Raw genomic sequence first — 25280 nt, forward strand, 5'->3', positions numbered from 1 at the left:
TGTTCAACTGTCCTTCACATATTGCTTCAGCGCACCTCCCTCGCCCCCGCCCCCACAGCATACAACATGGCCAGTGGGTCAGCCCACGTCAACCTTTGACACACACACTCTCCCTCTCTCTAAGTGGACTGCATTTTGTGTGAACATGTGCACATCCACATCAAATGAAGTGCAGTTCATCGACAGGGCTAGTGAGCCAATACTTTTCTTTTCCAGTGCTTTTTTTTCTTTCCATTCATCTCTGTATTTTTTTGTTGTCCTTGTTTGCTTAAACTTTGTCTTCAGGTTACAGAAATTCAACGCCAATAGTACCTTTAATATGCACCGGTATGAATACTGTTCTCCAGTAATGTGCATTAAAAAAGAAAATCAGTACTGTTTCCTGTTTTAAGTACACCTGCCCACTGGAACAGTTTTTTAAAATTAATATGAGATTAATATTTTTTTAATATAAAATATATTGTTGCAAGATATAGTTTCCCCCTCTTGTTTTATTTTTCAGGCATATGCTTGGATTACGAAAAAAACGTTAATTGACCATTAGGCTAGCTCGCCACAGTAAGACGTATTGTCTTTTCAAATGCATTTGTGAAGAATAGATAACAGGAGGGCGAAGAACTAAACCTTTCTGTAGCCATACCTAAAATGTAGTTGGGCCACAGATGAATTTTCCCAGTTAGTTATCTCTGGCATTGTTCTTTCAGAAGTAAAACAATTCTTCCTTTAACTTGTGGTAGCCTTAACAGGCGAGTAGTCTGCCAAATTTGACAGAGAAGCATCTTTTATGTGTGATAAATGCGGAAGCATCTTTGATCGTTGTTACGAAGTCCCCAGATGTACTAATCCTTCTCTGAATGGCAGGGGACTGTAAATCAGCAAGCGAATTAACAACGTGATTGTTTAAACTATAAGAGTGACTTCTGGCACAGTGTGTGCAAGGCAGTGGGCATTTAAGCTTTAAAGTCTCATTCCAGGTCAGATTGTACTTCTGTCTCCTCTGGCGTCCCAGACAATCATTCGTTGCACGTATAGTTTACTATACTTGGCATGACAAGTCAAAGTAAAATCAGTGCTATTGGTGCAGATCAGGGCATATAAATTCTCCCTACTTCCACAGATAGAGTAATTTCACAGATACACGCACATACACTCACCATACTCTTGGGCCCATTTCACTAACATACACTCAGATTACTCTATAAGTACCAACCATGAGAGAGGAAACTCCTAAACACCCTGCATCTACAACAAGGTCGATAAGACCTAATTGACACTGTCTTGAGTCATGATTTAAACAACAATAATCACAATGGAGTACTCAATAATTGACAAGAAATAATCACCAACACTGTATTTAAAATTATGATTCTTTATCTAAAATTAGTTCAATTAGAAATGCAATCAAAATAAATCATTATTCTCATAGTTACCTATTCTAGCTAAATGTCATAAGTGAGTCAGGACAGGTCTCTTAGTAGAAGTCTCCCAAGTCGCCGTCCTCACAGCATCGATCCTCACCAACGCAAGTTCGGAAAGAAGTGGCCTCAGAAATCCAAATGCAATGACCACGAACCCTCTCTAGTCTAGTATATTTATAATCAAAATTACAAAATAATAGCAACATAAAATGTTCTTGATTTCCGTTGAGCCGCTGAGCAGAGCGAGCAGGAAAGGATGTAGCATTGCTACATTTGGAAAATCTCCGCTCAGAAAAATCACAAAAATAAAAACGGAAGAAGGAACTCAAATTTACAAATGTTTCTTTCGAAGCCGCTCTTCCTTGATATCTCTAGCAGAGTCACCACAAACTGGACAATGTTCATTGTACTTTATCCTTGCCCAAGGACTTGGACTAACGCCCAGAACTGCTGTCCTCACGGAAAACTTTTAAACCAGGCGAAGGCTGTGGTCCGGTGACTCTCGACCATGTTCAGCAAGGCCTTCTCATCAAAATTTCATCACTCGAATGTAGGTTTTAAACGACAGCCATTTTACGATAGGCCAAAACAGACCATCTTAATTAAAAGAGACAAAAACAACGTTACCACAGCATAGTGATTAAACAGTGTTAACCCCACTAATACCCTTATGTGTATGTAATTATCTAGCCTTTGCAACACAGTAAAGCATTAGTACACATTATTTCAAAAGCGTTTTGTGCTTTAAAACAAACAACACTTAGCAACATCCATTTAATAAAACCTGCACATTATTATTATTAAGCAACATGAATGCATTCCCACGTGTAGTTTTCTCCTGTTAGTTCGTATTGGTTAATCAGAATTTCACACAAAACAAATAATTAACGTTACAAATGAATATTTTTAATTTTCCACATATAAACAAACCGGAGCTTAAAAACCCAATAGATTTTCAACAGAAAACTCTGCTCCAGCAATCCCCCCTTTGGTGAAATTATCACCAAATAAACAACCCAAAAAAAGTTTTTTGTCAAATTTAGTCCCATTTTAGGAGAAATTGGAAATGTCTTTTTCTTTTTTCACAACACTACACACCAGACTCCCTTTCATCATCCCTCTTCGTCTCCAAGTAAACACTCTCCCTCAATTCTTCTAATTCTATTTCTTGTGGATCTCTTTTTGACCTCTTATTTCTCTTTTCAATATTTCTTTTGATGAATTCCTTTTTCCCTCCCCTGTTTTTACAACACAAACACCCCAATCTTAGTATCAATAGAGCAACAATTACACAAGTCAAAGGAAACAATATCTTACCTATAATATAACTACCTATTTTTGCAATAAAACTCTTAACATCAACTATTTTATTAGCTATTTTGGTCCAGATACTTTCAGCTTCCAGTGGTACTAATTCTTCATGCAAATCAGTAATATTTTTGATATAGACCTTCAGGTCTTTGCTTTCGTCAGGAATGTAAGTGCAACAATGTTGAACTTTCAGCATTCCACAAACTCCACCCTCCTTGGCCAATAAAATATCAAGGGCAAGTCGATTTTGCATAGACATGGCACGTACGGCAATCATTTCCGTATTTACCAAAAGAAACCCTCCAGCGGTACTTATCGATAAGCGATCCACCACTGTTGACAATTTCCGAATTCCATATGCATTTAAAGAAATTCCCACTGCTGGAATTAAAGCTCCAAAAATATCACCCACTATTTCGGACCAAGTTTCTCTCTTAAATCGTGTTAGTAAATTAATATGTTCTACATCTTCTATTCTATCTATATGAAAAATCTTTGGAAAGACAGGCCCACATAACACGTGCCATACCAATGGTCAGGCAACCTGTAATAAGCCTTGTTCCCACAAACATAATACACTCCTGGGAAAACTGGATCCTCTCCTCCTCTAAAACCCCATCCTGTCGCAATGAAGTATGTATCATGACACTCGCTAGTCCCAACAAAGTATGTATCATATTGGGATTTCCTTCTTGTAATGCACAGCTTACCCTTCTGTGGTGCATCTAAAGCTAAAGTTGGACTAGCTCCATTTCTCAATTCTTTTCCCATCTCAATGTCCCAAATTGTCTCACTCACTTTGTATCTCCCTGCCTTTTCATGCATGCTCAATCTCCTTTCCTCCACCATGTTTAGGAAAGCTTTCTCCTCTTCTTTCAAACTGCAAGTTAAATTATTCTTAAAAATATAATCTAATGTTAATTCTTCTTTTTCAATAAAAATCTCACCAAAAATGTTAGCTTCTTTAGCTGGATTCAGCCTTTTGTTCATAGACAATTGCCCAAAAATATTATCTTTGTTAGACATCTCATAATCTATTTTCCCTAACAAATAGAAAACACTACTCAACACACTACATGAAATTCCATACGTAGCTGGTAAATGGTGATAAGTAACACCTTCTGAAACGGATGCAGGTAACTGCATACATACGTAGCAATCCCTTACTTCCATTGTCTTCACATATTCATACAATAATTTTGAAAAAACATTACTAGAAAAATCATTAATTGACCTATCTTTATGCATGTAAGTATTACTAATTCTAGTTGGGACTACTTTTTGTGAATTCTTCTCTACATTAGTCTCATTCTCAGTATGTATCTCAAATGTACCTATTGTAACTCTAAATGTAACTAATAAAGCTAAAACACCCCATAGTAGCATTATTAATCCAGTACAGCAACAGCACATTCTACACCATCTTTTCAAAAAGGCACATCTACTTTGATTATTCTCTATGTTAGCCATTTTACTACTTTGACCGTCTCTTTTGACTTAGCCTCTACTACTCCACTACTGCAATTCTTTTATTTCTGGATTACTTCAGACAGCTAAATTTCAGACTTTCTCCTTTTCACTTTTCACCAAGTGATTTCTTCAGTTCACTCAGTTTGGATATTCATCACTCTTCACTCCTTTTTCAGCAAAATCAAATTGTATCAGATCATCAACGACATCCTGTGCATCCGACTCTTCTCCAATGTCAGTCAGGATAACTTTTAAGATTCCAACAGACTTTTCCTTTTCCTCAACCACTTTTCTCAAGATCCCCTCCGGATTGTCTTGATTCACTGTTTCTTCTTCTTCTCCTCCTTCAGACAGTGCCACATAAGACCATTCCGGTGATCTGTACTTTTGGTTGGGTCTTCTAATTCTCTTTATCTCCTCCGGTTCTCTTGACTCCTTTTGCTCCTTTCTCTTCACCTCGTTTTGACTCGATACCTCATTCACTTGTTCAGCTTTCGATGTATTTGCTCTTATCAGTCTGTATCTCAGCTTCTTTACTCTGTTGTTAGGCCAAAGATCTCCTCTTACAACCTTTTTTGGTCTTGTTTCTTTATTATTTCTTTCTCCAATCCAAGTTCTCTTTCTCAGAACGCGACCTTCTGATTTCTCATTTTCACTCTCATCCGATTCTGTTTCAAATGCCTCTTGTTCTTCAGCAGTTTTCTTTCGCTCCACACTCTTTATCACCACTGTTTGAGACTTCCCTATTTCTTTCCCTCCTCGTGTCTCCAACACGCAATCTTCTTGCTGTCTACTTGTCCCTTCACCTAGCTCATCAGAAATCTTACCTACACCTCCTCGGGGGTCTTCCGCAATCTGTCCCTCTCTATCTTCTTCTGACCCTACTTCTTCAGGTATAATCTCAAGTGGTTCTTCCACCTCCTCATCTGATTCAGGAGTAATCTCTGTGGAACTGTTCTTTTCTCTTCTTTCTTTTCCACTGCTTATTAGAACTTCAGGCTCTTACAGAATCTGATCTCTCTTTTGAAACTCTCAATGTTTCTCCTGAAGTCTCTCCTGGAAAGAAAGAATCACCTGACTCTCTTTCTCCTTCAGCTCTTCCAGAATTTTGATTTCTCCTTACTGGTTCTGTTTCTTCATCATCACTGGAATCTGACTCTTCAAAATACTCTTTACCAGTCCCGTCTTTTGGGTTTGGAACTCTCAGAGTATGACTTGCATGCCCCCAGTTTTTCACACCAGCACACTTCACTGCAGTTGTCGTAGTCAGAATGACTTGTCTTGGTCTTCCCCACCTTGGAACCAAGCAATTTCTTCTTCTGTGCATTTTAATCCTCACCCAGTCCCCTGGACTCAGATCATGAGCTTGCTTCTTCTCAAGTGTAGTAGCGTCTTCTCCAACCTGGTGAAACACAGAATGAACTGCGTCAGCCAGGCCTTTACAGTAATCCAGAATCATGTCATCAGTTATTGTCATCAACTTATTGACAGGTACAAATGCATGACGCATTGCACGTCCCATCAAAATTTCATGTGGACTCAAACCAGTAGTTCTATCTGGAGTAGATCTAATAGTCATTAGCACTAGAGGCAAGACATCAGGCCATTTCATTCCAGTGGCTAAACACATCTTACCAATCCTGTTCTTAATTGTGCCATTTATCTGCTCAACAACACCAGAAGCCTCTGGTCTGTAAGCACAATGTAGCTTCTGCTGTATGCCCAATGCTTCACAAATCAAACTCATGAGCTCATTATAGAAGTGTCCACCTCTATCAGACTCAATCGTTACTGGAAATCCGTACCTAGGAATCAACTCTCTTAACAGTAACTTTGCAACTGTTATTCCATCATTTCTCCTAGTCGGATAGGCCTCCACCCATCTTGAGAACAAACAGACTACCACTAAAACATACCTCAATCTGTTCACTTGTGGCATTTCAATGAAATCAATCTGCATTCTGGTAAAAGGACCACCTTCTCTGCCTATTGTTCCTAGACTCACCACTGTCTTTTTCCCAGTGTTAAATTGCTGACAAATCAAACATCTTTGACAAATGCTTCCTGAACTTTGCATTGTACCAAGTCTGTTTAAAAGACCTGATCATCGCATCCCTTCCCAAATGTCCCTGGCCATGATACATCCTTGCCATTGCTGACAACATAGAGTTAGGCATGACTGGTCTACCATCTCTATAGATCCAGACATTATCTGTTTCTCTTGGGGCACAGCCTGCCTTGATCCAGTCTTTCTTTTCTTCCTTTCCTGCCTCATCCTGCAACTGTTTCACCTCATCCCACGTTTCTAGGACATTAGTAAACATCACAGAACAAAAAGACATTTCCCCTTCTCGTTCCCTATTAATCGAGTGATTATTTTTAGCACAATACTGTGCAATGTCATTTGCAAATCGGTTTCCAATTGTCACAAAATCATCTCCTTGTCCATGAGCAGCACATTTTACAACCGCTAATTCCTTAGGCAGCTGTATCGCCTCAAGCAATTTTCCAATCACCTCAGCATTCTTTATTGGAGTCCCACTCGACATCAAGAAACCTCTCTGTAGCCAAAGCTGACCAAAATCATGCACAACTCCAAATCCATACTGACTATCAGTCATCACAGTCACTCTCAGATCTTTCCCAATTTCACAAGCTTTCGTCAATGCCACCAATTCAGCAACTTGTGCAGATTTCACTCCTTTCAATGGTGATGCTTCCATAACTTCTGAAACTTTGCACACTGCATATGCTGCACTCAGCACACCATCATCATTCCTCAGACATGATCCATCCACAAACAGCACATGATCACTCTCAGGCAATGGAAGATCTCTTATGTCTGGCCTCGGTTTGTACAGTAATCCAGCACATCCAAACAATTGTGATCATCTTCTGTCTTTATTCCCACACCATCATTATCTGGCAATAATGTTGCTGTATTCACATTCACACATCTCTCAAGAGTCACATTTGATGCTCCCAGAATGACTTTCTCATATTTAGTCAGCCGACTATGTGACATATACGGAGTTCTGCTTCTTGTCAAAAGAATTGCCACATTGTGAGGTACGAATACCCTTACAGGATATCCCATTATGATTCCTTCACTCTGTTCCAGACTTTTACATGTTGCAGCTACAGATTTCAGACAACCTGGTAAACCCACAGCTACAGGGTCAAGTGTCGATGAGAAGTACGCAATAGGCCTTCTCAGTAATCCATGTTTCTGAATTAACACTGAAAGTGCACATCCATTTCTCTCACTGCAATACAACTCAAACTCTTTTTCATAGTCTGGCATACCTAAAGCAGGGGCTTCACACATTCTGCTCTTCAACTCCTCAAATGCTGCCATTTGTTCTCCATCTAGTTCCAATGGGTCTTTCATCTCACTTTTTGTCAACTTAATCAGTGGCTTTGCTATCAGCGAAAAATTTATTATCCACTGACGACAATAACCCACCATCGCCAGAAACATCCTCACTTCTCTCTGGGTCTTTGGGGCTTTCATTTCTCTGATAATTCTGATCCTGTCATCAGTCACTTTTCTCAGACCCTTTTCAATATTGTGTCCAAGATAATGCACCTCTTCCTTGCAAAATTGCAATTTGGCTGGAGATACCTTTAACCCTCCATCTGCCAGATGATTCAGTAAAGCTATGGTATCTACTTCACAAGCTTCACGTGTCTTCGATGCCACGAGTAGGTCATCAATATACTGCACTAGTACTGAGCTTTCAGGCATGATCAAACTCTCCAATGACTTTTTCAATAACTGATTAAATATCGATGGACTCTCTGTGTACCCCTGTGGGATTCGACACCATGCTAAAATACGCTGGCCAAACCTAAATGCAAAAATCGGTTGGCTGTCATGATGCAATGGAATTGAAAAGAAAGCATGACACAAATAAATCACTATGTACCACTCAGCATCATGTGGAATCTGATACAAAATCACTGACTGATTTGGCACAATAGGACAACATGCCACCACAATTTGGTTAACTTTTCTCAAATCCTGTACAATCCTGAACTTCCCATTAGGTTTCTTTAGCCCCATTATCGGTGAATTACACAGACTACTCAGTAGTTCTCTCAAAACTCCTTGCTGAATCATTTTCTCAATTATAGGAGTTATTCCTTCAATTATTTCTGGTGTCATTTTATACTGAGGAATGTTAGGATAAGTAATTCCCTCTTTCACTGAAATTTTCACAGGATCTACATTATTCATCAATCCCACATCCTCTCCAGTAAAATCCCAAACTGTCTTTTTCACTGTGTCTCTCAGCTCTTGAGGCAAATCCTCTGGATTAAACACAGCATATGTACCAAGCATCTCACTTTCTCTATTATCTAGAGTCATTCGGTACAAAACATCTTCATCTTGTGTTTCAAAAGCTATTCCATCCGGAGTACAAAAAATTGTACAGTTCATTTTGCATAGCAGATCCCTGCCCAACAAGTTCACTGGACTAGTGTCACAGACCACAAATCTGTGCATGTCCGAAAATTTCCCTATTTGTACCCTTACTGGTTCAGTAAGACGTGTCTTGATTTGTGTATTGGCTACACCAACTACTTGGATTGCTTCATCCGAGAGAGGAAGATTTCTAATATCTGCTGACCTGACAGTTGATTTTGTCGCACCTGTGTCTACTAAAAAAGTAACACTTTCTTCATGTATTTTCCCATCTACAAATGGTCCTGCCTGGTCTATTTCTAGAGTTGCACCAAGTATGCACTCTTCCTCCTCTCCTCGGCACCGTCAATAATCACCTTCAGACTCACTCCCTTCATTCTTTAACAAATACTGTTGTACCTGGTTAGAACGCCTTGGTTTGTTTACCTGCTCCTCATTGTAGAATCCCGAATCCTGATTGTACTTTTGTGACCCTTTATTCTGCGGCAAGGGCGGTTTTGGCTCTTGGCTCTGCTGTCTCACAACCTTCTGTTGTTGCTGCTGTTGATTATTCCCCTCGTTCTGCACCTGTTGATTTAAGGTTTTACTCTCGTTATTCGCTAATGGTGGATTAGTACATTCAGATCTCCAATGTCCCAGTTGGCCACAGTTGTGACAAGGGAACTTCCTCTTCGCTTCCTCAAGATTCCCCTTTCCTTTCCCTGCATATCTGGGCCTATTCCCTGAATTATTTGTCTGTTCCACCAACTGTGCTTCTTGTCTCTCCGCAACCTTCACTTGTGCCCACATTGCTTTCTCTTTCAGCTTTCTCTGTTTTGCTTCGATTTCATCACTGAAGTATTTTGCATGTCTCAGAATCTCATCTATTTTCTTACTCTGCCAATCCACTGTATGCTCACGAATTCTCTCACTAATCTCAGGTCTCAGGCCATATACAAATCTGTATACAAAATGACTCAAATCTTTGTCACCCAGGTGCTCATCCCCACTGAATTGTTTAAATGCCAGTATCAGCCTCTCATAAAAAGCATGAACTGATTCTTTTGCTTCCTGGTGTGTTCGATCTATCTTAACCCAGTCTGTCTCTTTTGGAGGGACTTTACTTTTCAGGTATACAATCACCTGATCATTCTTCCTCATTACCTCTGGATCTGGTGCTCCTGTTCTCGGATCTCTTGGATATTCTTCAGTAGGCCAACTTACAACTATTTTACACTCAGTCCACAAATCTGCTGTAACAATTATATCAAACAGACTATTCAGGTCAATCCACAGCACTTTTGACAATTTCACAAACCTGTCTACCTGCCTATACCGCTCGACGGGCTTTTCTCTCAGTCGAGGGAAATCATTCGTAAATGATAAAATATCCTGTCTGGTCCATGGAACATGTACATATCCTCCTCCAGGTATTTCTCTCATGGGATAAGCATCCACTGTTTTCTCTTTTTCTCTTACAGGAAATGCTGAATAAGTCCTGTCCACTGATTCTTCCCTTATCTTGTACCACCTATCCTTCCATTTTTCTACGTCACCCCATTTTCGCAATAAGGCGATCATCTCTTTAATCTGTCCTGTTCTTTTTTTTGATAAACAAGTTTTTATTGTTTTCTCGAATCTGTCCTGTTCTACCAGCACCATTCAGATTCTCAATGTCTTTGTCCGTAAAATCCATCCTATAAGACCTCTGCAAGGCTTTCACCTTATCAATGTCAACTCCTTGTTCATTCGCTATTGCTCTTAACCTGTCATGTGTATTTTTAGCTCTCCAGGTAATGTTTTTACACATGAATAACAATTCTCCATCATGATGATTTTTTAGAATGTCTGTAGGAACTGTCCCTACAACAAGCTCCTCTAATTCTAGGCGTAACTTGGCCACATCAATTGCCTGGGAATCTTTATCCCTCTTTTGAAGAACTCTCATCCATTCATTCAAATCTTCAGCTGTTATTTCAGTAGATTTTCTCACTGGAACCACTTTCTTCTGTGGTTCTAAAATTGGCATCCCTAAACAACTAGCATCACTAGCATCCAATCTCGAATTAGACTGTACCTCTAATCCTCCACTGCATATGTCATGTCTGGATTGCCTCAAATCGTCATTACTTTCTGTCCTTTTTCCTGAATCTCCTGAAGGACCAGCCAAACTTGTTATCTTATTCCCAACATATGGGAACCACCAGACCATTTTCACCCATCCTCTGTTTATCAAAAACAGGCATAACCGGACCTATAGTTACAGGCACCGTAACAGCTTCTAGATTCTTCGTTAGTTCCCTAATCTTTTCAGTCAGTTCTGATGTAGTTCTGGCTAATTCTCTCGTATTCTCATCACCACATCTTTTCTCTCCCTCTTTTTCTCTAAAAGGGTTACCACTTCTTAATTCAGGTGTCACAACTTCTGTCTCAATGATACGCAATGTATCTCTTATCGGAGAAACAACTGGTGTGCTCTCTTCTGGTTCTGGTCTATATGGAGGTGGTCTCTTGTAAATCATGTCATTCAAGACCTCATCCTCATAATCGCTAACTCCATATCTTCTCACTTCTGCCTCAGGAACCCTCTCCGTACCCTTCCTTTCTTCCTTCTCGTCAACTGTTCTCATAGGATATAATCCCTCTGACATACTAGCATCTCGCCATCTCCTCATTCGATCATGATGAGTTTCACGATCATGTTTCCTCCCAAACATGTACCTATAATTGCCTCCAGACCTCTGCTTTTCTCGCTCATGTACTTCCTCTTCCCATTCCACTAAAGCCTCAAACTGTGTCGGCCTTGGTCTAGGCTCTAGGCTCATCATTTTCTCTCGCAAATTTCTCAACACGGCCAGATTAAATGAACCATGTTCTGGGAAAGCTAAGACACCATCTTCCTTAGTATATCTAGCCCAATTCTCCAACCATATACAGGTATGATACCCATATCTCGCAACCATAAACGATGCAGGCGTTTTCGTTGGAGGTAACAATTCACCTTCTCTTGTTTTAACATCTTTATCCTTGTCAAACCATCTCTTTATTTTTCCGAACAAGGATTTCTTCTTTTTCTCTTCTTGGTAATACATTTCTGCGTTTACCAAAACTTTCTAATCCCTTTCGTAATACAACTGTACAGTACGATATTTTATCCAATAACAGCGCGACTCACACCAACGCACCAAACCTGGAGCGTCTACATCACCTTGTACCCCTTCCAATCCTTGCGCGGCTCACACCAACACACCAATCCCAGCGCGAGCACTGTTCTGATTCACTATCCAATCAGAGCGCGGTCTGTATGACGTCAGCAGTCGCTGCAGTCGCTCCTACTCCTGTCTCCTGTCACTCGTCTACCCCTCCTTTACAAAACTTCTCAGTAGACTTCGTGTCAATTCTACAAAATCTATTAGTTACAACATATAAACATCTCCATTGTCTGCTTCGCTAACCACAGAATAGTAAAGAAAATCTATTTCACAAGAATCCCGTCTTTTCCCTGTAACAGCACTTACTCCTGCTCCACTACGGAATTAATACTCTCGTTGACACAGTAGCACATTCCTCTACTCTGCCCTTCTAACATGCATCCAGTAACTGCTTCCTCCTGGACTGCTCCAAAGAGTCTTACAATCAACTAAATGCTCATACATTCACGCACTTTCATATAAGAAAATGTAGTACATGCACACAGAATCCTGCTTTTCCCGAGAACAGCGAACAGTCTGTCCCACTACAGAATTATAACACACGTTAACCAAGCAGCATTTATTTACCTCTGCCCAGTCCTTCAGACAAGCTCAGAGAATACCTATTACTCCTCCCGTGATAAGCTTTAACGGCAAACCTTACGGATCCCTGGGACTTAAGACCAGAGTTTCACAGATAACCTTCGCTACCATTCACACTCCTTTTATACTAGAAATATATCCCTAATAGTAACACGACGATGTCACTGATTCCGAACCTAGACAATGTGACGCGCAACTTCAATTGTCACACGTTTTTCCTGCATACGTACAGGTAATTCCAACAATCCCGTCTTTCCCGAGAGCAGCATATACTTCCCTCTGCCCTACTACGGAACTGCTACCAGCTCCCAAATTCCAGAAGCACTACATAAAACTCAACACGACGACTCCAACATATAGTATTAGTACATATACCAACATTAATCAATAAATCAAAAAGCCAATGTACAAGCAATCTAATCAGATCAAGACAATAATCAATAACCATCAAATTCTGCTACCAGGAAATTGGTGCAGATCAGGGCATATAAATTCTCCCTACTTCCACAGATAGAGTAATTTCACAGATACACGCACATACACTCACCATACTCTTGGGCCCATTTCACTAACATACACTCAGATTACTCTATAAGTACCAACCATGAGAGAGGAAACTCCTAAACACCCTGCATCTACAACAAGGTCGATAAGACCTAATTGACACTGTCTTGAGTCATGATTTAAACAACAATAATCACAATGGAGTACTCAATAATTGACAAGAAATAATCACCAACACTGTATTTAAAATTATGATTCTTTATCTAAAATTAGTTCAATTAGAAAGGCAATCAAAATAAATCATTATTCTCATAGTTACCTATTCTAGCTAAATGTCATAAGTGAGTCAGGACAGGTCTCTTAGTAGAAGTCTCCCAAGTCGCCGTCCTCACAGCATCGATCCTCACCAACGCAAGTTCGGAAAGAAGTGGCCTCAGAAATCCAAATGCAATGACCACGAACCCTCTCTAGTCTAGTATATTTATAATCAAAATTACAAAATAATAGCAACATAAAATGTTCTTGATTTCCGTTGAGCCGCTGAGCAGAGCGAGCAGGAAAGGATGTAGCATTGCTACATTTGGAAAATCTCCGCTCAGAAAAATCACAAAAATAAAAACGGAAGAAGGAACTCAAATTTACAAATGTTTCTTTCGAAGCCGCTCTTCCTTGATATCTCTAGCAGAGTCACCACAAACTGGACAATGTTCATTGTACTTTATCCTTGCCCAAGGACTTGGACTAACGCCCAGAACTGCTGTCCTCACGGAAAACTTTTAAACCAGGCGAAGACTCTCGACCATGTTCAGCAAGGCCTTCTCATCAAAATTTCATCACTCGAATGTAGGTTTTAAACGACAGCCATTTTACGATAGGCCAAAACAGACCATCTTAATTAAAAGAGCCAAAAACAACGTTACCACAGCATAGTGATTAAACAGTGTTAACCCCACTAATACCCTTATGTGTATGTAATTATCTAGCCTTTGCAACACAGTAAAGCATTAGTACACATTATTTCAAAAGCGTTTTGTGCTTTAAAACAAACAACACTTAGCAACATCCATTTAATAAAACCTGCACATTATTATTAAGCAACATGAATGCATTCCCACGTGTAGTTTTCTCCTGTTAGTTCGTATTGGTTAATCAGAATTTCACACAAAACAAATTAACGTTACAAATGAATATTTTTAATTTTCGACATATAAACAAACCGGAGCTTAAAAACCCAATAGATTTTCAACAGAAAACTCTGCTCCAGCACTATAATGTCAAAAAACAGCAGTGACCGGTGATTTGGTGTAATGTATATGTATAAATATACTTAGCCTTTAAGTCTGTGTCTCATCTTGTTTTGGCAAGCTTGAGACTACTTCTATGTGTAGGACAGTAAATTTTGATGTGTTTTTGGAAGTTTGTCTGAAATTGAAGCGTTTGTGTTTTAGAAAATTTGAATCCTGTTTGCCTGTAACGGTCTTATATACACGCTTCTCTAAACATTCTTTACTATTCCTGTTTGCCAAAGCCAGCCACTTGTTACAAAGAACAATAAAATAATTTGCCATTGGGGATTGGTTACATTTTTGTATTGATATTTAGAAGTGTGTGTATGTGTGTGTGATGTCCTGTTAGTAGTGTTAAGATTGCTTGAGTCTGTATGAAACCATTGTGATTGAATGATTCTGTACACATGTAGTGCTGTGCCCCTTTGGGACAGTGAGAGGAAAGTCTCTATCTGCCTGAAACACAGTACCCTGGACGTGTTGCTTTTTGTGAGTCTTTGGTGTAGGTTTCAGTGCATGTTATAGTCACATTCTTAGCTGCAGTGTGGTAACAGAACAAACCTGAACAAAAAGGTCACATCTGTGTTGTCAGAAAGCTTCACTGCACAAATGTATTTGAAGCACTTTAAGGTAGGCCCTGTGTCTTCGTGCAAGTAATGCATGATATGCTCAAGGTTTTGTGTGTTCCCTATACAAATCGGTACTGCTGTGTGATATCTGCACATGCCACGTATTTAATTCCTTTCTCCGTCTTCTTGTTTTGCAGCCACAGAGCTGAGCGGTTGGTACCCAGGGAAGCCCTCGCAAACGATCTGGCTGGTTGCTAGGGAATGCTTCCACAGTAACATCCACATCCTGTTGACACCTCTGCCTGGGGAAGTTGGGCTTTGTTGGTAACGGTGTCTTCTGTAGGCCTTCGGAGTGCGCATCGTCCCTCCACACGTCTCTCAGTCCGCCGCATCGGGATTTCCTTTCTCTTTTTAGCTGAGGTTTGCACCTTGTGAAGAAGGAAGATTTCGTAGAGCTGCGTCTGTTTTTTCCAGTGAATTCCAAATTTCTATACCAAAGTATTCAAGAACTGACTTTGAGCATTCGGTTGTGGGCAAAATGACGAACAATTCTGCAGACCATCATCCTAGGAACTCCGTTGTGGAAAGTAACCACGAAGGGGACTTCGGGTGCACTCTGGAGGAAATGCGTGGTCTTATGGAGCTCCGTAGTGGTGAAGCAGTCACTCGCATCAATGACGTCTATGGTGGGGTGCAGAATATTTGCCGTCGGCTAAAGACTTCTCCGGTGGAAGGTAAGGTCATGTCCACGTTGGACAAAGGGTCTTGCAATAAGACTTGTTAAAAGGGGAATGTAGCATGGAGCTAGGAAAAGCCACCCAAAGGTTTAGGCATGACGTGTTGCTTGAGGGTATAATAATTATTTTTAGTGTTGACATGAACAACATGACTGTATGTAATGGCGGCTGAGCTATATATGTCACGGTCTTGTGTTGTATGGAAGTAGTATACATCTTTCTGGTTTGTCCCTGGGAACTTCATAAAATCCTGCTCTCATGCAGCTACATTTCTGTGATATTCTGCGTTTATCTTTCCCAGCTGCTTGGGGAAGCCTGCTATCTGTTGTTTGACAACCTGTTCTTCAGAGGGGAGAGAGTAAGTCGAATACTATGGGAACGCACCACAGAGGTCATTTTTACCGTTCTCCACAGTTTGCAAGAATAAAGTTGCCTTCACTTAACTGAATACAGTCCAACTGTTCAGTACCGTTATAGCAGTGGTCTTCAAACCTTTCAGTGCCGCAACCCCTGCAAATGAAAAAAATAAAATTCATTGGGCCCCACTCATCATTTTTCACAAATATTCTATTAAATTGGCAATGTTAAAATATGTCTTAATTTATTTAAACTCCAAACATATTTAAACATTGCAGTTAAATTCTGCTACCGTTTTAAAAATGCAACCAAATACATGATTGCCAAACATACTATTCTGGTTAGGCAGGCCTTACTAACGAGTAAATGTATCCACAGCGTGAGTATTAGAAATGGGGGTGGAATTTTTGTCCCTTCCCTTTTGCCACATCCTCCAGGTAAGGACAAATGTGTCAAATGACACATGACAAAGATGTTAGTGATGTCCCATTACAGGGCGGCTTATTACCACTCATTGCTTAAAACAAAGCCCTGCTATCAGCATAATGCTTTCTTTGTCCAGAGCCTGCTGACACCCCACGCCCACCCCCTTTTCTGGGACCACTCGAGGCCCTCCTAAGGCCGTAAGCCTTGTGACCTTGGCCCATCATGTATAATCATCTGTTTATGGGTAACAGAAAAATTTGCCCAACGCTGTATTCTCAGATTACTGGTCACCCAACCAGTATATTAAAAAATACACTCCCAAAATAAGATCAGCTCATGATTTTCAAAAAGAAAGTTTTTATTCAAACTATGGACATGTCTCCTTTCTCCAAGTTTTCACCCCATTCCAATGATAAAAAAAATATTTCAAATGTTTACATCAAGTCTATACAGCCAATACGTATTTTGCAATCTTGTCGCTTCTTCAGGGCTGTTAAATATAAGATTTGCAAATCATAAGACTCTTTAGTCATGCAAACCCAATTCATAATATTTTCAACAAAAATCATGAAATTACCTATTACCAAAATTAAGTGATCTCCTAGTTGCATATTAAAACATGAAGTTATGTTAATCATCAGTAATGTCTTAATGTGCAAGTTTCTGTTCACCAAATTGCTAGTATCCACATATTCCATTTAAAAATTCTCTCAAATATATGGAATCTTTGGTATATCGTGTTCGAGGCACATGTGGCTGTAGATATACATGATTAGCATATTCCACCATCTAGTGTTGGACTCGGATTATTACAAGTTGTTTTTGTTCGAAGAAGTTTTTTGAGTCACAAGGCTGTGTGACTCCTCCTTTTGGTGATACTGCGCATTGGCATCAACTCCATTGTTAGATTGTTTCTTTCCACCGAGTGGTTCAGGTGTACTCTCTTGTGCTCTGGTTCAAGATAGTTTCGGGCTACCTTTGGTTTGCCAGTAGATCTCCTAACTCCATGGTATTGTCTTAATCCTTTAGCCACTCTTGCGCTCCGAGCAAAAGAACAATTTTGCGTGTCGGGTCCTCAGACTCGCATCAATGGCCTACAGGCCACTCCTGGCTGGACCCTTTTTCTCATCGAACAGCTCTAACCAAAAAATGAGCTGCTGATGGAACGCACTCCGTTTCGCTTCTATCCGAAGTGCCATTCAAAAATACCTTCACACCGACCAACACCTGGTTTGTAACTTATACCTATCGCAAGACAATTGGGAAGATACCTATGAAGCCTGCAGGTCGATCTAGTCTAAGAAACACTTTGGCACTGACGTGCACGGCGCATAGAAATGCAGCGCAGACACTCAGACGACACACCCAACATCTTCGACCACCCGGACGAGGAAGAAGAAGCCTCAGCAGCCGAACAGGAGGGCTTCTACATTCACGACACTGGATCTGTGTCAGAGACAGATCAATATCCAGTCAGCCTGGGGTCTTCTGCAAAGCGTCGTACTGTTAGTATACCTGCCGAGAATCCCCCAAAATTGGCTCCGACCAATAAAACTGTTCCTGGGCTGCCACTGCACCAAAGCCTTGGCACGCACTGACACCTATTCAAACACCCTGCCCTCTGGTTTGGTGTCCAAATATCGGCCTACAACAGGGGCCTCCACCTCCAGAAAATCAGCTTCAGAACTAACACATCGGACTATAGCCTAGGTACCGGGAAAAAAAAGTACATTATGCTTCAGCTCCAACAAAACCATCACCGAAATGTTACACCTTCGGACTGAAAACTCCACGTGGACCTGTACTTGAAACCATGCAACAACGGCTCGATCCGAGTCAAAAGACATTACAAATTCAGCCTGGATCAAATAAAAATATTCTTCAACCAGCAATGCCTCTACCGCTTAAGAGACAGTTGTCTTTCGAAGAGGCTATTGACACTTCTATTTAGTCTCTCAAGAAGATGAAAAAGGAAATGGGCACTAGCCCTTTACATCTTTCTGTATCTACCTATCCAACTCCAACACCACCACCCCCACCATCCACTCGGCCACCTGCTTTACCAGAACAGTCTCAAGAAGGCTACAATTCACCTCATCACACACTTTCACATGTCAGGGATGATAATGATGCCATAGGATGGACACACATCCTAGGGACCCATGGGATGCCTATGACATAGACTTACACGGGGATACAGACCCAGACCTCTACTATGCATGCCCATCCCCACCAGATAATGCTTCATCTGGTAAATATTTAATAGCCAGGGCTGCAGCATACCACCAGGTACCCTTGCGCAAAGACCCTATCGAGGATGACTTCCTCTTTGAGACCCTCACTACTGCACAACAAGGGTCCCAATAATTACCCTTTAGGAGTGCTCTGTCATGCTGGTGACATCTTTAAAGCTCCAGTAAGAGCAAGAGTTATAACACTAAGTGTTGACAAAAAATATCAGGCAGCACCATCTAACCCAGGTTACATTAGGGGACAGTTAACCCCTGACTTGTTGGCAGTAGCCAATGCAAGAAAAAGAGCTAACTCCCAAACAACTGGGAACGCACCTACCCCAGACAAAGAGTCAAAAGTCTTTGATGGATCAGGAAGACAGGTCATTAGTGAATTGCCAACAGCCAAGCCCTTTTGGCACATTATGGTAGGGCCCACTTGGATTAAATGGAGGGGCCCCTCCAACATCTACCACAGGAATATAAAAAGCAGGGGTATGGATTAGTCAATGAAAGGAAGCTAATTACCAATAATGCCATCAAATGTGCACTAGACTCCACTGACACTGGAGATAAAGGCATAAATACGAGCATTCTCCTGTGTAGACAGGCACCCTTGGCTTCATAGAAGTCACTAATCTCCCTTTTGACAAGGAGTACCCTTTTGGCCGTCAAGTGGACATGGCCCTTGAAAAGATGAAAAAGGATACCGATGTCACTAAATATATGGGTGCCCTCCAAACTCCCAACTATAGTGGGTCCTTTCTTCACCCCTCCTTTAAACAAGGCACCAAATCTGCATCTGCAGACTCCTCTGGGTCCTGATATAAAAACCAAGTCCTGCCATCCACCTCTAGAGGCTTCTAAAGTAGCACGTATAGGGGAAATAATTCCAAAGGCCGCATACGAACTTCTACCCGTACCACAAATACTACCTCCGGACAAAAACTTCCTCCACATTCCCCCCCAAACCATCTAGCACGTGTCGGGGGACATCTGATATTTTTTTTTCCAGGAATGGAAATCCATTACAACAGATAAATGGGTATTGGACATTATCGAACATGGTTATTGTCTGGAGCCCATCACAACTCCACCAAATATTCCACCCCCCCCAAGCACAAACTTTCCATACAACATCAAGCTCTGCTCAAACAAGAGATAGCAACTCTTATTCATAGGAGCCATAAAGCCAGTCCAACTTCAACATCAAGGAACAGGAGTATATTGACTATACTTTCTCATTCCCAGAAAGGACGGCGTATTTCGACCCATTCTTGACCTCAGTTTCCTAATTCACTACATCCTATTGGAACACTTGCACATGGTCACCCTTCAGAAAGTACTGCCATTGGTACCAAAGGTCGACTTCATGTCCGTATTAGAACTAAAGGACACCTACTTTCATATACCCATCATTCCTGCACATAGCAAATAGCTATGGTTTGTCTTCCAATGAAAGCACTATCAATTTAAAGTGCTTCCATTTATAGTTACCACTGCCTAATGGGTATTCAGAGAATGCCTAGCAGTGGTGGCAGCACATCTGCACCAGCAAAACATTCACGTTTTTCCTTACTTGGACGATTGGCTTCTAAAAACCAACAGCTCCCACGTTTGTAGCCAACATACATAAAAAACACTCACCCTACTACATCAACTAGGGTTTACCATCAACGTGCAGAAATTGCACCTACAACCTGCACAAATTTGTTCGTATTTAGGGGCCATACTCAATGCGCACTTGGGGTTAGCTTACCCAGATACATCCAGAATGAAAAGCATTCAAACACTAGCCCAACAGTTTCAAAACGGGCTCCAAGTCACAGTCAGGGCAGTTAAGCGCCTTTTGTGCACTATAGCATCCTGCATTGCAGTAATCCTACATGCCCGTCTAAATTTGAGATCGCTGCAAGAATGCCTCTCATATCAATGGACTCAGTCAACTACACGATCCAGTGTTGATAGACAGTCGCACACATCACTCTCTGCAGTTGTGGAACACACAAAACCTGTCCAAAGGATGGTCGTTTCTGGACCCAGTTCCCCAGGCCATTCTCACAGCAGATGCTTCTCTGACGGGTTGGGAGGCTCACTTTCAAGATCTTACGATTCAGGGTGTATGGGATCCCAAACACCATGGTATCTGTCAATTAGCTAGAGCTTCATTCTGTTGACCTAGCATTGAAAGCGTTCCTAACTCACCTAATAGAAAAGGTTGTGCTGATCTGGACGGACAACATAACCACCATGTACTATCTACAGAAACAGAGGGGACTCACTCTCTACAATTATCACACCTAGCCCTGACCATCTGGTGCTTAGCATTACATCACTACATTCTTCTTCTAGCAGAACACATACCAGGGATAAGCAATCAAATTGCAGACCTCCTCAGCAGGATAAGGCAACAAATCCACGAATGGGAACTCCACCCCAAAGTCCTCCTACCATACTTTCACAAGTGGGAGTTTCCACAGATAGACTTGTTTACAACAGCAGAAAACGCAAAATGCCTGAACTTCGTGTCCAGGTTCCCATGCCTACTATCCAAGGGCAATGCTCTATAAATGAACTGGTTAGGGATATTTGCTTATGCTTTTACACCTCTCCCACTACTTCCATTTGTTGTCAGAAAGCTCAGGCAAACCTCCCGCACCCCAATACTAATAGCTCCAACCTGGGTTTGTCAGTCATGGTTCACCACACTACTGGAGCTTTCATTCATAGAATTTGGGTATCTAATCCTGCCATAGCAGTGCATGGATATTTTTAAAGAAGCTCGTAGGCCTACAACTAGAAAGTGCTACGCTGCCAAATAGAAATGATGTGTCCTCTACTGCCAGAGTCAAAAAGTAAACCCATTAGATGCACCAGAACAAACCATTATTTGTTTTCTCCTGCATCTCCAAACCTCAGGCCTAGCTTACACTTCAAATTGCTTCCACCTTGCAAAACAGACATGTATTTTTATTCAAAGTACCGGTCATTAAAGTGTTAAAGGAGGGACTTAAAAGAGTAAATCCCCCAACATTTCCGCCAGCTTGGAATCTCAACATTGGTCTAACAATGCTCATGGGGCCACCATTTGAGCCACTACGTTTCCTGCCAACTCCATTACTTATCTTGGAAGGTAGCATTTTTAATAGCTATCACTTTACTCAGATGTGTGAGTGAGCTCCAGGGACTAACCTTGGAAGAACTATTCTTCCAACTCCACCAAGACAAAGTAGCACTCAGAACAAATCCAAAGTTCCTTCTCCAAGTAGTGTCAGTTGTCCAAATTAACCAGTCAGTAGAATTACCTGCCTTCTTTGCTCATCCTGGTTCGGTTGTGGAGAGAGCTCTTCATACCTTAGACATTAAAAGAGCTTTAATGTACTATATTGACAGAACCAAAACATTTAGGAAAACCAGGTAAGTAATTGTTACTTTCTCACCTCCCCACACTGGAAAACCAGTTTCAAAAGTTGACATTTCTAGATAACTAGTCAAATGCATTCAAACGTGTTATTCTAAAGCTAAAATACATTTACCTCTTCCCCCTACGGCCCACTCAACTTGTAAAATAGGGGCCTCTATGGCATTCCTAGTGAACGCACCCATTGCTGACATTTGCAAAGCAGCAACATTGTCAACACCACACACTTTCTGAAAACATTACTGTGTGGCTGTATTAACATGTCAACAATCCAGTGTTGGACAAACACTACTATGTGCACTTTTTCAAACAACTACAACCCCCACAGGCTAGCCATCCTTCTGGAAGAGGGACTGCTTTACAGTCTATGCTAAGCCTGGTATCTACAGCCACACATGCCTCGAACTGATTGTTACTTACCCTGTAAGCATCTGTTCTTGGCATTTAGTGCTGTAAATTTACATGTGCTCCCCCGCCTTCCTGGACACCTGTGTAGGCCACAGTTTAATTTCTAGTTTACCTTAATTCACATTACTTGCATGAACATCACATTACTGACACTTCCTCTAACTCCATTCTCACCCACCTGCGGCAAAACAATCTGACAATGGAGTTGATGCCCATGTGCAGTATCACCAAAAGGAGTCACACAGCCTCATGACTCAAAAAACTTCTTTGAACAAAAACAACTTGTAATCATCCGAGCCCAAAAGTACATGGCAGACTTATGCTTAGTATGTGAATCTACAGCACTACATGCCAAGAACAGATGCATACAGGGCAAGTAACATAATCCTTACATGTTCTGGGGTGATTTTCACAGTTAAGCACTGCATTGCTCTTGGTGACCCACAACAGCTTGGAATGTCCAGGTTTCATTTTATGGTGCTAGAGACACACTTGGATGAGGGGAGCTTCAGCCTAAGTTTCCCCAGAACGCAAATATCATGATCTGGAGCCCGGTTGATGCACAAGTGTTATAAACCATCTTTGAGGGTAACTGTAGTAGACTTGGATCATCCCTTGTTAGGCTCTTAATTGAGGTATTTACAAAACTCTCTATCTGTGATTTAGTTGTATGTTTCCGTTAAGAGGACCGCCGCAGCATGGCACCTAAAGTGTACATGTGATATGTACCCTTACAGGGAGACCTATCTCTATACCCGTTGCTTCTTGTTGTAGAGAACTGAGGCTGGTTGTGGTAGGGGACAGACACAAAAGTGAACAAGTATTGACAAAGCCAGTAGGCTGCTGTGCAACATGGCTAATAATGAGAAACATGAGCGCTATGACACGACCAATGCTGGCCGTGTCATAGCTCATGGATCAATGAGACGAGGGAGGAGGCAAGCGACAAAGATGGGAGAGAGCAAAGAATGACAATGGGAGGGCCAGTAACAACAATGGGAGAATGAGGGCGAAGACGAGGCAGGCAACAACGACCGGAGGAGTGAGGGAGGGGAGGCAAGCAACAAAAATGGGAAGGAGGAGAGGGTGCAAACAACAATGGCAGAAGGGAAAGCAACCATAACGGCAGGGTGGAGGATTGTGGATGCAGGCAACGACGACTGGGGAAGCAACAAGAAAAGAAAAAAAGATTACCTGAATCATAGTGCAAGCAGTGAAAGGATACTGATTAATCTGTAATTCATCGAAGTCAAATACACATGAAGAGAAAGTGACACGCAAAGACCAATGAGAATTAAATGAGAGTGACTTTGAAGCCAACCAGCTTAAAGTAATAGGTGGCATCTAAGCTGCCTCTAAGTAGAAGATCTCTCAAGCAACAGTGCACGCTGTCTCAGGCAAGACTTAATGAGCATGTCCATGAAGCAGTGAGTTTAGTGTGTATGTTTTGACAAAAGAGATGAGGGAGCAAATGCACACTTTGATGAAGAATAGGTAGGAAAGACGTTATGTTTATGTATAATTTATTGTTGGTAATTCACTGGGCTTTAAAAATATTGAAAAATTAGCAGGTGTATTGCATTGAAATTCGCTTGCTATATGAAGAACTGAGTTAGGAGAGATAACCAGGATCTTAAACGAAGGCCGGGCCAGACCCACCAGCAATTATCTAGTTCCATTAATCCTAGGTCTTCACCCCTTCGGTGCCCATGACGGAATGGTTCCGTCCTGAGCACTGGTGCTCCTGTGCTCATGACGGAACCGTTCTGTCATGAGGACAGGGGGCACGAAATCCCTCTGCTGCAGACAGCAGAGGGATTTCACTTTTTTTTAATTGGCCTCGGGAGGTTGGGGAAGAGCTTCCCCAACCTCCCGGGGCCAATTTACATTTTCATTGCAATGCCGATTGCGTGCATGGCGCGCTGTTGTCATTGCAATGAAACTGAAACTTAGTTTCAGTTTCTTTGTTTCGGTGCTCGTGGGCTATCTCAGCCCCCCAAGCGCCGAAACAGATGGGAGACGTATCGTTGGAAAGGGGAGAATCTCCCCTTTCTAATGGTACCCCACCCTAGTGGATCCCTGCTTGGGCAGAAAGCCCACTAAGCGCCAGGGATTTGATTTTTTTATATAGGTAGGGGTGGGGGTTGCCCAGAATGGGCATGTCAAGGCCCCCAATCCCCCCAAAAATGATAGTCTTTCTCCCCCCCCCTCGGAGGCAGATGGGGCAATAAAGAATTGCCACAGTCTTTCTGCCTCCCCTTGGGGGCATATCGGGGCAATAGCCCTTGATTACCCCCCTCCCCAGGGCGGCAGAAAGCCCACTAGGCACTGAATTTTCTTCAGGATGTGCCTACCTGTGGATTTTGTGCCCTAGCGCAGCCGGCACATAGGGAAACCTAGCAAACCTGTACATTTTTGAAGACTAGACACCAAGGGGAATCCAGGATGGGGTGACTTGTGTGCCTCTCACTAGGTTCTGTTACCCAGAATCCCTTGCAAACCTCAAACTTTGTCAAACACCCCACATTTTCCTCACATTTATGTGGTGAAAAGTTCTGGAATCTGCGTGGATCCACAAAATTCCACCCACTCCGCGTTCCCCAAAGTTTTCTTAGAAAAATGGTAGTTCACTTGTGTGGCTAGGCCTAGTGCCTGAGACAGGAAACGGCCCAACACAACGTGGACACACCACATTTTCTCAGTGAAAACTGACCCTTTTTTTGCAGAGTGCCTAGCTGTAGATTTTGAACCCTAGCTCTGCCGGAACCTAGGGAAACAAACCAAACCTATACATTTTTTAAAACTAGACACCCAGGCGAATCCAGGATGGGGTGACTTGTCTGGCTCTCACCAGTTTCTGTTACCCAGAATCCCTTGCAAATCTAAAAATTTGTATAAAAGAACACCTGTTCGAGGCATATGAGCTGCAGAATATCATAC

General features: G+C 41.6%; 1 protein-coding gene across 8 annotated transcripts in view; it reads left to right on the top strand.

The window, feature by feature from the left end:
* LOC146871815 (plasma membrane calcium-transporting ATPase 4-like) overlaps positions 1-25280 on the top strand; it is a 1579909-nt gene that overhangs the window by 691219 nt on the left and 863410 nt on the right. For all 8 annotated transcript variants that reach the window (XM_085651731.1, XM_085651670.1, XM_085651690.1 and 5 more), the window contains exon 3: positions 14958-15494. In XM_085651731.1, the coding sequence (XP_085507857.1) occupies positions 15299-15494 (196 nt within the window). In that variant the 5' untranslated portion in view covers positions 14958-15298. The remainder of the gene's footprint in view (positions 1-14957; positions 15495-25280) is intronic.

Source organism: Triturus cristatus, chromosome 1_1 (assembly GCF_964204655.1).
Source record: "Triturus cristatus chromosome 1_1, aTriCri1.1, whole genome shotgun sequence".
In the NCBI taxonomy this organism is placed as follows: Eukaryota; Metazoa; Chordata; class Amphibia; order Caudata; family Salamandridae; genus Triturus; species Triturus cristatus.